This window comes from Nothobranchius furzeri, chromosome 18, assembly GCF_043380555.1.
Source record: "Nothobranchius furzeri strain GRZ-AD chromosome 18, NfurGRZ-RIMD1, whole genome shotgun sequence".
NCBI lineage: Eukaryota > Metazoa > Chordata > Actinopteri > Cyprinodontiformes > Nothobranchiidae > Nothobranchius > Nothobranchius furzeri.
In genome coordinates, this window is record NC_091758.1 from 8061284 (window position 1) to 8074264 (window position 12981).

The 12981-nt window shown below is 42.6% G+C and overlaps 1 protein-coding gene across 1 annotated transcript in view; it reads left to right on the top strand.

The window, feature by feature from the left end:
* Nucleotides 1–12981, top strand: part of prkd1 (protein kinase D1) — a 130574-nt gene that overhangs the window by 48244 nt on the left and 69349 nt on the right. Inside the window, exons 2-7 of the mRNA XM_054742038.2 lie at nt 2090–2228; nt 9555–9686; nt 9771–9940; nt 10814–10837; nt 11018–11225; nt 12077–12154. Of these exons, the coding sequence (XP_054598013.2) occupies nt 2090–2228; nt 9555–9686; nt 9771–9940; nt 10814–10837; nt 11018–11225; nt 12077–12154 (751 nt within the window). The remainder of the gene's footprint in view (nt 1–2089; nt 2229–9554; nt 9687–9770; nt 9941–10813; nt 10838–11017; nt 11226–12076; nt 12155–12981) is intronic.

Genomic DNA, 12981 nt, shown 5'->3' on the forward strand with positions numbered 1-12981 from the left:
CGCTGTCCCTCGATCTAGGCGTCGTACTCGTGGGGACTGGGCTTTCTCAGTCCTAGCACCGTGACTCTGGAACCAGTTGCCACCCTCAGTTAGGCTGTCCCCATCTCCGCCGGTCGTTAAAAGTTGCCTAAAAGCCCACCTCCTCTGCTTGGCGTTCCCTGAACATGTTTGAGTTTGGCCCTCTTTTATGTTTTTATTTCCCTGCTTTCATTGGTCTCTTTATCCCTTGTTTTACTCATTTGTCCTCTACTAGAATGTTTTACCTTTTTTGCACTATTTGAATTGCGTTTATTATCGATTTATTCATTGTGCTTCACATTTCTCATGTACCGTGTGCAGCACCTTGGGCTTCCCGACAGGGTCGTGGAAGGCGCTTTATAAATGTAATGATTTAAATTACATGCTATTTAATAAGCCATAACGTGTAGGATTCCATAGGAAATATGAAATCCACCTTACGGATCTGTGAGGTTATTTAAACCAGAAGATTGGAACTTTTTAATGCAGGGATTAGATAATCGCTTCGTATTCACTCAGAGACAACAGAAGTGAGAGAGTCAAGTTTAAAAGTAAAAAAAAATTATTACTATCAAATTAAACTAGATTGACTTTAAACACTAAATGTATGGTGTAACTAAGGTGGATGAGATGGTGAATGGGGCGAGGTGTAATGTTGCTCAGAACCAGCAAATCCGAAGAAGCGATTAGTTCTTATGGGAACTGATGGTGATGTCTTTGCGTTAAGCTTTGGTTAGGAGATTCATAAACACATTCAATGCCATTTGCCAGTCTACATACCCTTAGCGGAAGTCCCTGTTAGATCAGGAATGTCGAGGTCTAGCTTGACCTTCTCTGGAACCGAGCCGTTAGGAAAGCGGCGGTTGCCGACCAGACCAGTCTGTGAGATACTCCCGGGTCACGACAATTTTATTGGCGTGTGGTGAGACCCGAGCCTGGGTCTTGATAGTTCAGCTTTTATTCTGAAAGGAACCGTTGCAGCAGTTGGAACAAAACGAATTTTCCAGATTGTCGTTGGTTCTTTTGGTTGAAGAGGAGAGTTACGGATTGGCCACTCCGACACTTTCTCTAGAACACTTTGAACTGGCGTTAGAGATGACGTGGCATAGTTTTATACTTCGGATGTTTTGGTTTATGGTTGAATGAAAAGTTGACAGAATTACCAAACACCCCCAAAACCACGCCTCTGTCAGATCTGTCAGATTCTGATTGGATCAGTAAAAGCGATGTGTCATGTCTTTTAAAGCTACGTGAGATCAGTCCTAGTGGAACATTTAAAGTCATATAACTTATTAAATTCTATAGGATTATAATAAAGTAAATAATATTTTCATTTCACAGATCAGTCACATCTTATTTATTGACTAACACTTGGTTGGATTAGCTTTATTAAAATAGAGTTCTTTGATTAATTAAAAGAAAAGAGTCCATTCTTCATTCTTCTGTTGAGCTGAAAATAAGCAGGTTAGAAACAAATGCATGAGACCTTGAGACCATATCTCATGCAGACTAGTCTTGTGTCAGAGGAGGGGGAAACAGTCTTTTCATTCTGTTACATAAAAAAAAAACTTTGACTGATTGATAAACTTAAATTTGGGCTTTGAAAGTGTTTGTGAGAGGTTTCCCTTTTTTCCATTTACAGGTTATCCCTGATGTTAAAAGCTCTTGACAAATAAGTGGGTATGCTTTAAAAACCAGAGTTCAGTACCACACTAATATACTGAAAGGTATTTTAGATGTTTTTAATCTAAATAAAATGACTTTCCCCCCATAATAATAATAATAATAATACTAATAATAATAATAATAATAATAATAATAATAATAATAATAATAATAGACAGAAAATGCAATACTTTGCCTTATTTTGGGTTGACATTTAATTGTAGACGAGTCTAGAAGCAGAGTGAGATCTAAACACTTTTAGTTTTAGGTCAGTCTCAGGCTTGGTGGTTGTTCTTCGATGAATTGAAATGCAACTTTTACCTTCTTTTTCGCAGCAAACAATGCGTTCACTCTCGTTAAATACACACATTTTGTTTTGTGTTTTCTTTGCCCTTGTTTCCGTTAGTTACCAGAGTGTGGATTCTATGGGATGCATGAGAAGATCCTGCTGTTTCGTCATGACCAGACATCTGACAACATGCTGCAGCTGCTGCGTGCTGCCTCTCAGATCCAGGACGGAGACCTGGTGGAGGCCATACTGTCAGGTGAGAGTTGCGTGGCTGCAGAAGACTTGTGACTTAATTTTTCATCCATTATGCCAACAAATTCCGCAGAGAAACATTTGTCTATTTCTCTTTCTTCTTCCCTCCCTGATGTGTTGATCTTCAGTTTGTGCCACGCGATCAGACACTAACGAGTGATAATTGCTCCAGTCCTCTGCAAGTCTTGGGCGTGTTTGCACCAACAAATAATTGGTGCTGTAAGCTTTGTGAATCTAATGCTGAGAAGGAGCAGATTGCAGGAGTAATAAAGGTGCACAACGTTATTAAATCTCCCTGTGAGTGAATCTTTATTAAGCTGAACAAACATTTAGCTGATTCTTTTGTCGCTTGCTTTAGACATTTCAACACATTTACAAACATGAAAGTTACCCGAATGTCCGGATGCTCATGATGTTATTCTCAGTGAAGAGTTTTGACCAACGTCCAGCGCAGGACTCAGGTGTTCAGACACAGCAGCACTAACAGCTGACAGATGCTGCTTCCCAGTGTTCTGCCTCAGTGTCGCGCCACACAAGTAGCATGTGTGTGTGTGTGTTTTGCACACACATTTCCTTTTTTATCTGTCTTTTTTGTTTGTTATTTCAGTGACTTTGACCTTTAAAACATTTTTTACTTATTATTTTTGAAAATGATCGGTCACTCTGAGTGTTTCATGCAGGCTGAACATGAAAATAGTCTCCTACACCAACCTCCTGCATAAGCTTCTGATAGAAAACAGATGGTGAAACTCTAGGGTTAGAAAATCCTGACAGATCTACGTCACACTGTCACTAACATTCATGGACTCACCCATCTTGACTCACGTCAGGGAAGGCTGTTATTGGTTTAGCATCCAGGAAACAGTAGAGAACATCTCAGCTAGTAGAAGCTAACCATTACCACAACATGGCAGAACTCATTCAGACTTGTGTTATTTGTGGAGATAAAACATCAACGCTGCAGAGCAGACATAGTCAGTGGTAGAGTTGTGTTGCTGTTAGCCAATCAGAGGTGAGATGCCTCTCCTCTGGCTAAATTCTTGTCATGCTCAGCTCAACTTTAGTCTGGCTCACTTCTATTTCCTGAAACGTGCACCAGAGCTTATTCCCCCACAGTATGACTTACAAGGCTTTCATTCCTACTAGAAACCACTGCAAGTGTACTATAAATGTGAATAAAGTTGATCTTTATTTCCTCCTTTAGCATTAGTCTCTTAGTACACAACTCAGCAGCAGCCCCAGTGTTTACAGGTATTTTCACCTCCTCACTGGAGGCATCTTGTGTGCACGCCTGCTTCAAGATCTGCACCATAGTACCTGTCTCCAAGAAACCATGGATCACTGGAGTCAGTGACTACAGACCAGTGGCTCTGACATCTGAGGTCATGAACTCATTTGAGCATCTGGTTTTACCGACCTCAAGAACCCCCCAACCCCCTTCCTGGACCCGCTGCAGTTTGCATACAGAGCCAACAGGTCTGTTAATGATGCCATCAACATGGCTCTACACTTCATCCTGCAGCATCTGGACTCCCAGGTACCGACGCCAGGATCCTATTGGTGGACTTGATCTCTGCTTCCAACACAATTCTCCGAGACCTCCTTCAAGACAAGATGTCCCAGATGAACGTGCCTGAGACGTTCTGCAGGTGGATCACTGACTTCCTGATGGACTGGAATCAGCAAGTGAGGCTGTGGATGAATGTCTCGGACCTGCGGACCATCAGCACAGGTTCCCCTCAGGGCTGTGTTCGGTCCCATCTGCTCTTCTCTCTGTACACCAACAGCTGCACGTCCAACCACGAGTCTGTCAAGCTTGTAAAGTTTACAGACGACGCCACCGTCATCAGACTCATCTCTGACGGGAATGAGTCTGCCTACAGAAGGATGTGGAACAGCTGGTGTCCTGGTGCAGCCACAACAACCTGGTGATAAATTCACAAAAGACAGCAGAGGTTGTTGTAGACTTCAGGAAGCACACAGCCCCCTCCCCCCATAACCCATAACCACTCCCACAATGATGGTGGACTCATGTCGCTTCCTGGGCACCACCATCACCCAGGACCTCAAGTGGGAGCCTACCATCACCTCCATCATAAAAAGGACCAGCAGAGGATGAACGTCCTGATGCAGCTGAAGAAATTCTACCTGCCAGTACAGTTGATGAGACAGTTTTACACCACAGCCATCGAGTCATCCTCACCTCTTCCATCACCGTGAGGTACGCTGGAGCTACCATCAGGGATAAGAAGAAGAAGAAGAAGAAGAAGAAGAAGAAACGATCTTTTCTATAGCGCCTCTCAAGATAAAAATCACGAGGCACTTCACAAAAACAAAAAATGTAAAATATAAAAAAGAATTAAAAAATTATTAAAAATATATTTAAAATGAGCAAAAATAGACAATTGAGATTGAAAAATGTAAAGAAATAGAGAGAGTGAACAGGAAAGAGCAAAATCAGTGGATCCTGAGGAAGGTGGAATAGGTGGGGAGAGCAGAACAAGGAGAGGGGGATGAAGGACACACCAAAGCCAGCTTGAACAGGTGAGTTTTCAGCTGCTTTTTAAAGGAGACCACTGAGTCCACTGATCTCAGGCTCGGGGGAGAGAGATCAGTCAACTGCCAGTCAACCCTGAAGTTGACTGGCAGCCAGTGAAGCTGGAGGAGAAGCGGGGTGATGTGGGTGTGTTTGGAGGACTTGGTCAGAAGCCGAGCACAGGCGTTCTGAACCACCTGTAGACGGTTCAGGGAGGTTCTGCTCAGACACGTGAAAAGAGAGTTACAGTAGTCTAAGCGTGAGGAGATGAAGGTGTGGAGAACTGTCTCAAGTTCAGAGCGGGTCAGAATGGGACTCAGCTTAGCAATGTTCCTGAGATGGAAGAAGGAAGAGCGAACAAGAGAACTGACATGAGAATCCAGGGTGAGAGCTGGGTCAAAGGTCACACCAAGATTCCTGACAGAAGGTTTGGTGTGGGAAGCAAGCTGACCAAGAGAGTCTCTGACTTTGGGAACCAGCTTGTCTGGGGCACAGATGAGGATCTCAGTCTTATCTTCATTCAGCTGTAGAAAGCTCCCAGCCATCCAGGTTTTGATAGAGTCTAAGCAGGTGTGTAACAGCTGCAGCTTAGACATCTCATGGGGCTTAAAGGAGATGTACAGTTGGATGTCATCTGCATGAAGATGGTAGGAGATTCCTTTGAAGGAGCTCAGGATGTGCTGAAGAGAAAGCAGATAGAGGAGGAAGAGCAGTGGCCCCAGCACAGAACCTTGTGGGACACCATGGGTAAGAGAGGTGGTGGAGGACCTAAACTTGGAGACGGCCACAGAAAAGGAGCGCTCAGAAAGATAAGAGGAGAACCACTCCAGAGCAGATCCTGATAGGTCTACCCAGTCTCTCAGCCTCTCCAGTAGCAGGTGATGGTCAACATTGTCAAAGGCTGCAGTCAGGTCCAGCAGGACCAGAACAGTCCCCTGCATCACTGTGGGTCAGAAGGTCATTAGAGATCCTAAGAAGAGCTGTTTCAGTAGAATGAGCTCTACGAGAACCTGACTGGAAGCTATCATAGATGTTATGTTCATCAAGAGCAGCTGTGAGTTGTTTAGCCACAACCTTTTCCAAGATCTTGGAGATGAACGGAAGTTTAGAGATGGGTCTGAAGCTGCTATGGAGAGAGGGATCGGGACTCGGTTTTTTAAGAAGCGGGTGGATTACAGTGTTCTTAAAGTAAGCAGGGACCTGACCAGAAACCAGAGAAGCATTAATTATAGAGAGCACGCTGGGACCGATGGACTGAAAAGCACTTTTAAACAAAGATGAGGGTAAGATGTGGAGGGGGCATGCAGAGGTCTTCATAGAGTTAACTAGTTTGGTTAACTCAGGCAAAGAAACAGGAGCAAAGCTATCTAGGATGATGGGCCTGGTTGGAGTCGGGAGAGGCAGAGATAAGGCTGAAGGAGAGATGCTAGATCTAACCTTATTGACTTTGTCCACAAAGAAAGACAGAAAGTTCTCACAGTCTGCAACAGAGTGGATGGAGGCTGTAGGAGAGGCAGGAGAGACGATGCTGCTGATGGTGTTAAACAGCACCTTGGGGTTCCCTTTGCTCTGGGACACCAGGTTGGAGAAATAGGAAACCCTGGCGTCTCTGACTGCAGAGTTAACGGATGTCAGAAGATCCTTTAGGTGCAGCAGATGGACGTGGAGATGGGTTTTCTTCCACAAACGCTCAATTTTTCTGCATTGGCGCTTCAGGCTGCGAAGGCTGTCATTAAACCAGGGAGTAGGGTTCACTGCAGGAACTGATCTGGTTCTGACAGGACAGATGTTGTCCAGAATGGAGAGGCAGTGCTCGTTAAACTGAGAAGTTAAAGAATCTGGGTTGTTATCAGAAGAACAGGGTGGATCAAAAGCAGCAGAAAAATAGCTAGCTGTGCTCTCATTAAGAAAACGAGAACTAACCATACGGCGAGCAGGAGGTGGGGACGCAGAAACTGACAAGTTAAAGAAAATGCAATGGTGATCTGAAATATAAACATCCTCAGGACAAACACTGTCAGCATTTAGACTCAGGGTAAAAACAAGTGTGTAGAAGAAGCTGCAGCGTGTTGTACGCTCTGCTGAGAAGGTCATTGGCTGCAAACTCCCCTCTATACAGGACCTGTACACATCCAGGTCATTGAGGCGTGCAGGTCAGATAACAGCTGCCCCGTCTCACCCTGGACAGTCTCTTTGACTCGCTCCCATCTGGCAGGAGGCTCAGATCCATTCAGACCAGAACCTCTCACCACAAGAACCGCTTCATCTCCTCTGCAGTTGGACTCATAAACGACAATCGTAGACCCGTCCACTCCAGCTGCTTCGTTCCAGTCACCTGACCCGGTGTTGTTTTTGTGTCTGAACCAATCCGCTTGGACCAGAACCTACGCTGCCTTGTATATAGCAGCTGTTTCTCTAAGTATTGTCACTTTATATTAATATTTAGTAGTGATTATATTCTTACTTCCTATTGTTTTGGGATCTCTTATTTTTATCTTCCTTGCAGCACCACAATAAACCCTTCTGATTCTGATTCTGATTCATTTATCGTAGACAGCCTAACCCAAACTCTTTTTTAGGCGTCATCAATAAATGCCTAACCCTGAACATAATACACCCTTGCACAAGCCCTAAGCTGGGACATACAAATGATGGCTTGCCTCATTAAAACCAACTCATGCTCATAGAAATCCTGACAAGGTCAGTAATTATTTCAGAAAAAGGTTTTTGCACAAATAAGTATACACAGATTTCATTTTTGAAGCATATAATAACCATTTTGGAGCTTGTTCCGACCTTTAAACCTGTTGGCCCTCCAAACAAAAGGCATAAACAATAATTTGAATAGATGGAGGTAATTTTCTGCCTCAGAATGTTTAATCAGCGGCGTATTCTACTGAAGGACCACAGCACAAAGCACGAGTGTTTGTATATTAAAGGTATGTGTGTGAGACACGATGTAAAAGCTAAGAAGCTTTCAAACAGGGAGCAAAGACGGAGAGGCTAAATAAACGAAGAAAATGTGTTAAAATGGTCCTAAACTATGCAAAATGCCAAATCTGCAAGTCAAAACACAAAAAACAACTAAAACACGTGATCCACCTGTGTTTGCTATGAGCCTCTACTTCTAACATGATGTAGGAATTAGCCAAACAGCTCGGTCATTACTCAGTCTCTGTTACACTATAAAAGTGGCCAAGTTTAAGGCAGCAAACAGCATGTAGAGTAAAGACGAATGCGGGACGTATTCAATACCAAAAGGTTGTCAACATGTAATCATAAAACTGTAAACAGCAAACACACTTGGTAAAAACTGTTCAAATCTCAAACATTTGACTTGACTGTATAAAAGACATTTTGCTTGACAGCGTCTGGAAACGGCTCATTCTGGAACGTACTGAAAGTGTCAAGAATAAAAGTGCTGCCTTTGCTTCATGTGGGAGGGATTTGGTGCAGAGGACTTAATACATGCCTTGTATCGCCCGTATTATAACGTAGGACAATAAGTCATAATGAAAGTGAGTCAGGATTGATAAAGGCCCAAAATCAACAAAAGGATGGATTTCAGGATACTTTTATCATTGCAGAAAATATGAATATGTTTAATTCCTAAAAAGACATTTCCCTTGGTGCTTTTCAAGCTTTTACTGCAGATAACAACCCACCTTCGTATCCATTCATCCACCGATAGAACCTGCGGCCAGATTTTGATCCATGCTGATGAAGATCAGATCAGCATCCTGACCCAAATACAGCTACGCTTCATTTAGCAACCAAATGTTCCTCCAAAAGCCAGTCGGGAGGCTGCTGAACACAAACTCTAGTAAAAATGCATCCGTGTTGTTCATCACAAAGGCCCTGATCCACTACAATAACAGCACCCATCCACCTTCTGCTGCTTAACACACAGGCAGCAGTATGAGTGGAGATTCCTGGCTACGTCCTCTAGCTGATCCGGAGAGACTTCCAGACCAGCTGTGGGAAAACCTCCCAGCCTTTTGACTCGGTTCTCAGCAGCTTGGTTCCCTTTGACTGAATAGTGACACATCTACTAGTCAATCTCACATTCCACTCACTTGTACAAGGGCCAAAGACGCTTTAGGTCCTTCACTTGGAGGGGCTCATTCTCTTCCTGAACTAGGGCCGTGGTACCAGACATGGAGATGCTGATCTCCATTCCATCATTATCACTCTGCTCCAGGCCCTGGTAAAAAGGCCAACGGAACATCATTATCCACAAAAAGCAGAGATGTGATCTGAAGTCACCCAAAACACAGACTTGGCATCCGCTGGCTGTGCTTAGAACTGCTGTCCTCAACAGCTATGAACGTAAACCCCATCTTGCTGGACATGGGTCTAAATCATTATCATCATCATTAACCAAAGCTCTAAAGGATCAAATAGCATTTAACGGAGCACCGGAAACGTCATACTCACAAAGAAAAACAAGATTTTATTGAAGGCCTTTACCAAATCACCATCCAGAAGATAAGAGGTGTGATAAACACGTGTTGGCCAGGAATAAAACAAAACCTAATAGTCCTCCTAGTCTGACGTTTCAAATTCCAGCATTCGATGTAACCCGTCACCTGGGAGGCTGAAAAGGATTTTTTTCTAATAAATATGATTATGAGGGAGACCTGTCCAAACTGAGTTTGAAAGATGAGCTAATTTAGAGAAATTTCCAATCTGTTTTTACATGTTGATGTAATCCCACCAGCTAATCTTGTTCAGCATGGTAAAATGGCTTTTAGGTTTGTCAGTCACATGCTGACATTATCTTATCCTCTGTAGCTTCTGCCACAATGGAGGACTTCCAGATCCGTCCACACAGCCTGTTTGTGCACTCGTACCGAGCTCCAACCTTCTGTGACCACTGTGGAGAGATGCTGTGGGGACTTGTTCGACAAGGGCTCAAATGTGAAGGTATGATGGCTGTAAGCCTGTGAGAACCCAAAGCTGTGGGCATATAACCTGATGCTTAAAGGACATTCTGTGGTTTTTACACAGGTTGTGGTCTGAATTACCACAAACGCTGTGCCTTCAAAATTCCCAACAACTGCAGCGGGGTGAGAAGGCGACGCCTGTCAAATGTTTCCCTGACAGGAGGGATAGTCAACATGGGCCGGCCCCTCTCTGCTGAGCCTTCACCTCCTCACTACACAGACGATGCTTTACTGGTCAGTAACAACCCAGATCTATACCAGGGGTCTGCGGCTCAGCAGGTGGATCCTCCAGCCAAACCCAAACGGCCCTTTAAAGCTTTAGATTTCAACTAAAAACTAAAGGCTATTGTTTTTGCATTAAACGCAAGATGTTTGAAAAGCAGACTGCCTCTAATGATAAAAGGGGTTGTGCTCAGCTGGTAAAAGAGAAATTAGTCATGTCAGTTATTATTAATAGCCTATGTGCACAGAGGTCTGTCATTTTTTTAACAAAACAGACACAGTTTGGTCTGATTTTTAACATTTTAGCTAGTGACGTTACCTGGTGGTTGCACCTGGAAATCCTGTCCATAATTATTATTTTTGAAAGGTTTTCCTTCATGTTTGAGGTCAGATGTGAGAGAAAGATTTTTCCACTTCCTTTGGAAATTACCTAGGCACAAGTAGTTTACATGTGATTAATATATATTTCATGTTTTCATACTTTTTTGCATTAAAATGTGACATTAGGTACTCACCCCAAACGGTTACATAAAAATATTGGATAGGATGTAACTAGAGGACGTTTTTGTTATAAAATACCAAAATCCTGATGTTTTTATGCATTCATGCTTTCTCTTTTAAAATACATCATTGTGTTTTCTCAAAATATTCTACTTATGAGTCAAAGTTTTTGTACAACTATGTTTTCTGTGATGAAATAGTACTACAATGCAAAATATAGCTTCGTATTTTTGTAGGATTTTCATATTTTAGATGTTTCAGGTGTGTTCTAGTGTTATTTTGACTATCCTGAATATTCCAGACTCTTGGTTTGTAAAATAACTGTTTGTTATTACTAATGTTAACTGCCTGTTTTCTCTGGTCCTGTTCTTCTCCATCATACAGTCACCTGTGAGTCCCAACATGGAGGTAAGTTGGAGCACGTTCATCCATAAATGGCCTCGTCAAGAATCAGTCAAATTCAGAGGAGCAGCTTAATAGTTGCATTAATATTATTGCATTTGAGACCCGTACTTCTTAGTTTATGTGAATGTAATCATACTAGCGTTCATCAGCAGTTAGTTTCCCTTGTGTTTGTCTTTACAACAGAAGAATCAAATCGATTACTTTCCGGGAAGAGAGCGGCGGTCCAGCTCACAGTCATACATTGGCCGTCCCATTGAGCTGGACAAGATCTTGCTGTCAAAGGTCAAAGTTCCTCACAGCTTTCTGATCCACTCGTATACCCGTCCTACCATTTGCCAGCATTGCAAAAAGCTGCTGAAAGGCCTCTTCAGACAGGGTCTGCAGTGCAAAGGTACACATTTCTACTCCGTCCGACCTGCACACTGAGTACTAGAGATTATATTCCCGAACACACATTCAGGAAGAGCTTGTTGTTTTGGAAAAGTGGAAACATTAGAGCTCAAACCCAAAACGGCTTCACCAGGAAGCATCAGAGCTAATGATTCAACATCTAAAGACTTGGAGTCCTTATTGACTTTAATATTTTAAGAAGTAGCAAGCTGTCTAAAAAAAGCTACAGAGACTCTTTTATTAGTTTGTTTAAAAAGTAAACAGCAATAAAAGCAGGTGAAATGAAACTGTACAGTTTTCAAGTTTTAGCGTTTACCATCCTGGTCTTTTTAATGTTTGATCATTGATTATCTCATGATGAAACTAGGGCTGCGCAGTGGTGCAGCGGTTAGAGCTGTTGCCTTGCAGCAAGAAGGTCCTGGGTTTGCTTCCCGACCTGGGATCTTTCTGCATGGAGTTAGCATGTTCCCCCTGTGCATGCGTGGGTTCTCTCCGGGTTCTCCGGCTTCCTCCCACAATCCAAAAACATGACTGTTAGGTTGACTGGTCTGTCTAAATTGTCCTTAGGTGTGTGTGTGTGTGTGTGTGTGTGTGTGTGTGTGTGTGTGTGTGTGTGTGTGTGTGTGTGTGCATAGTTGTTTGTCCTGTGTGTCTCTGTGTTGCCCTGCGATGGACTGGCACACTGTCCAGGGCGTACCCCGCCTGATTGCCCATTGACCGCTGGAGATAGGCACCAGCCCCCCCGCTACCCTCCGTGGACAAAGCGGGTTCAGAAAATGGATGGATAGATGATGGAACTAATGTAGACCATTTTTCTTGTGCTTTACATACTTTTCCTTGTGTCTTTCTCAGATTGTAAATTTAATTGTCATAAACGATGTGCCCTGAAGGTGCCAAATAACTGCTTGGGAGAAGTTTCCATAAACGGAGGCAAGTTTCAACGCAAAAATACACAAAAATCTTTTATTGTGCGTGGAATATAACTATTTCTGTTTGTTTTCTAGCCCAGTGATTTTTGCTTTGATATCAGCTAGACCTGGTTGACATGGACTACAGAAAAAATATTTTCTTTTTTGAAAATTATACGTTGTTTTAATTTTAATTTAATGTTCTGCTTCCTGAGCAAACTTCTGCTTTAATACAGGTCCAGCTTTGAAGCTCCCAGAAACTCTCGGATTAGAAAAACCTGACAGATCGAGGTCAGGTGGAGATAAAACATCAACGTTGCAGAACAAAGAGTCAGTGGTATAGGGGCGTTGCTGTTAGCCAATCAGAGGCCAGATGTCTAAATATCAGGAAATGCGGTTCCAAAGCCGTTTTCTGCTGTCCACTTCTCTGGATAACTTCTGTTTCTGGAACCAGGAGCGCCAGAGCTTTCTCCCACAGAGGCATGCATTTACCCTAGAGGCCACTGCAGATGTGTTGGGACTTGGTGTTTATTCACAGGAATGCTAGGGTCCTATAAAACCACTTATCCCACATTCCATTTTGTTTTGCTGAATCCTTTGACCTTCTCTCAGGTACTTAATAATAATAATAATAATATTGATAATAATAACAATAATAACAACAACAACAATAATAATAATACTAATAATAATAACAATAATACTATTGATGATGATAATAATAATAATAATAATAATAATAATAATAATAATAATAATAATAATAATAATAATAATAATAAGGGATTGGATTTATATAGTGCTTTTAAGGGCACTCAAACCTTTACCATTATTTATGCAGTCTCACTT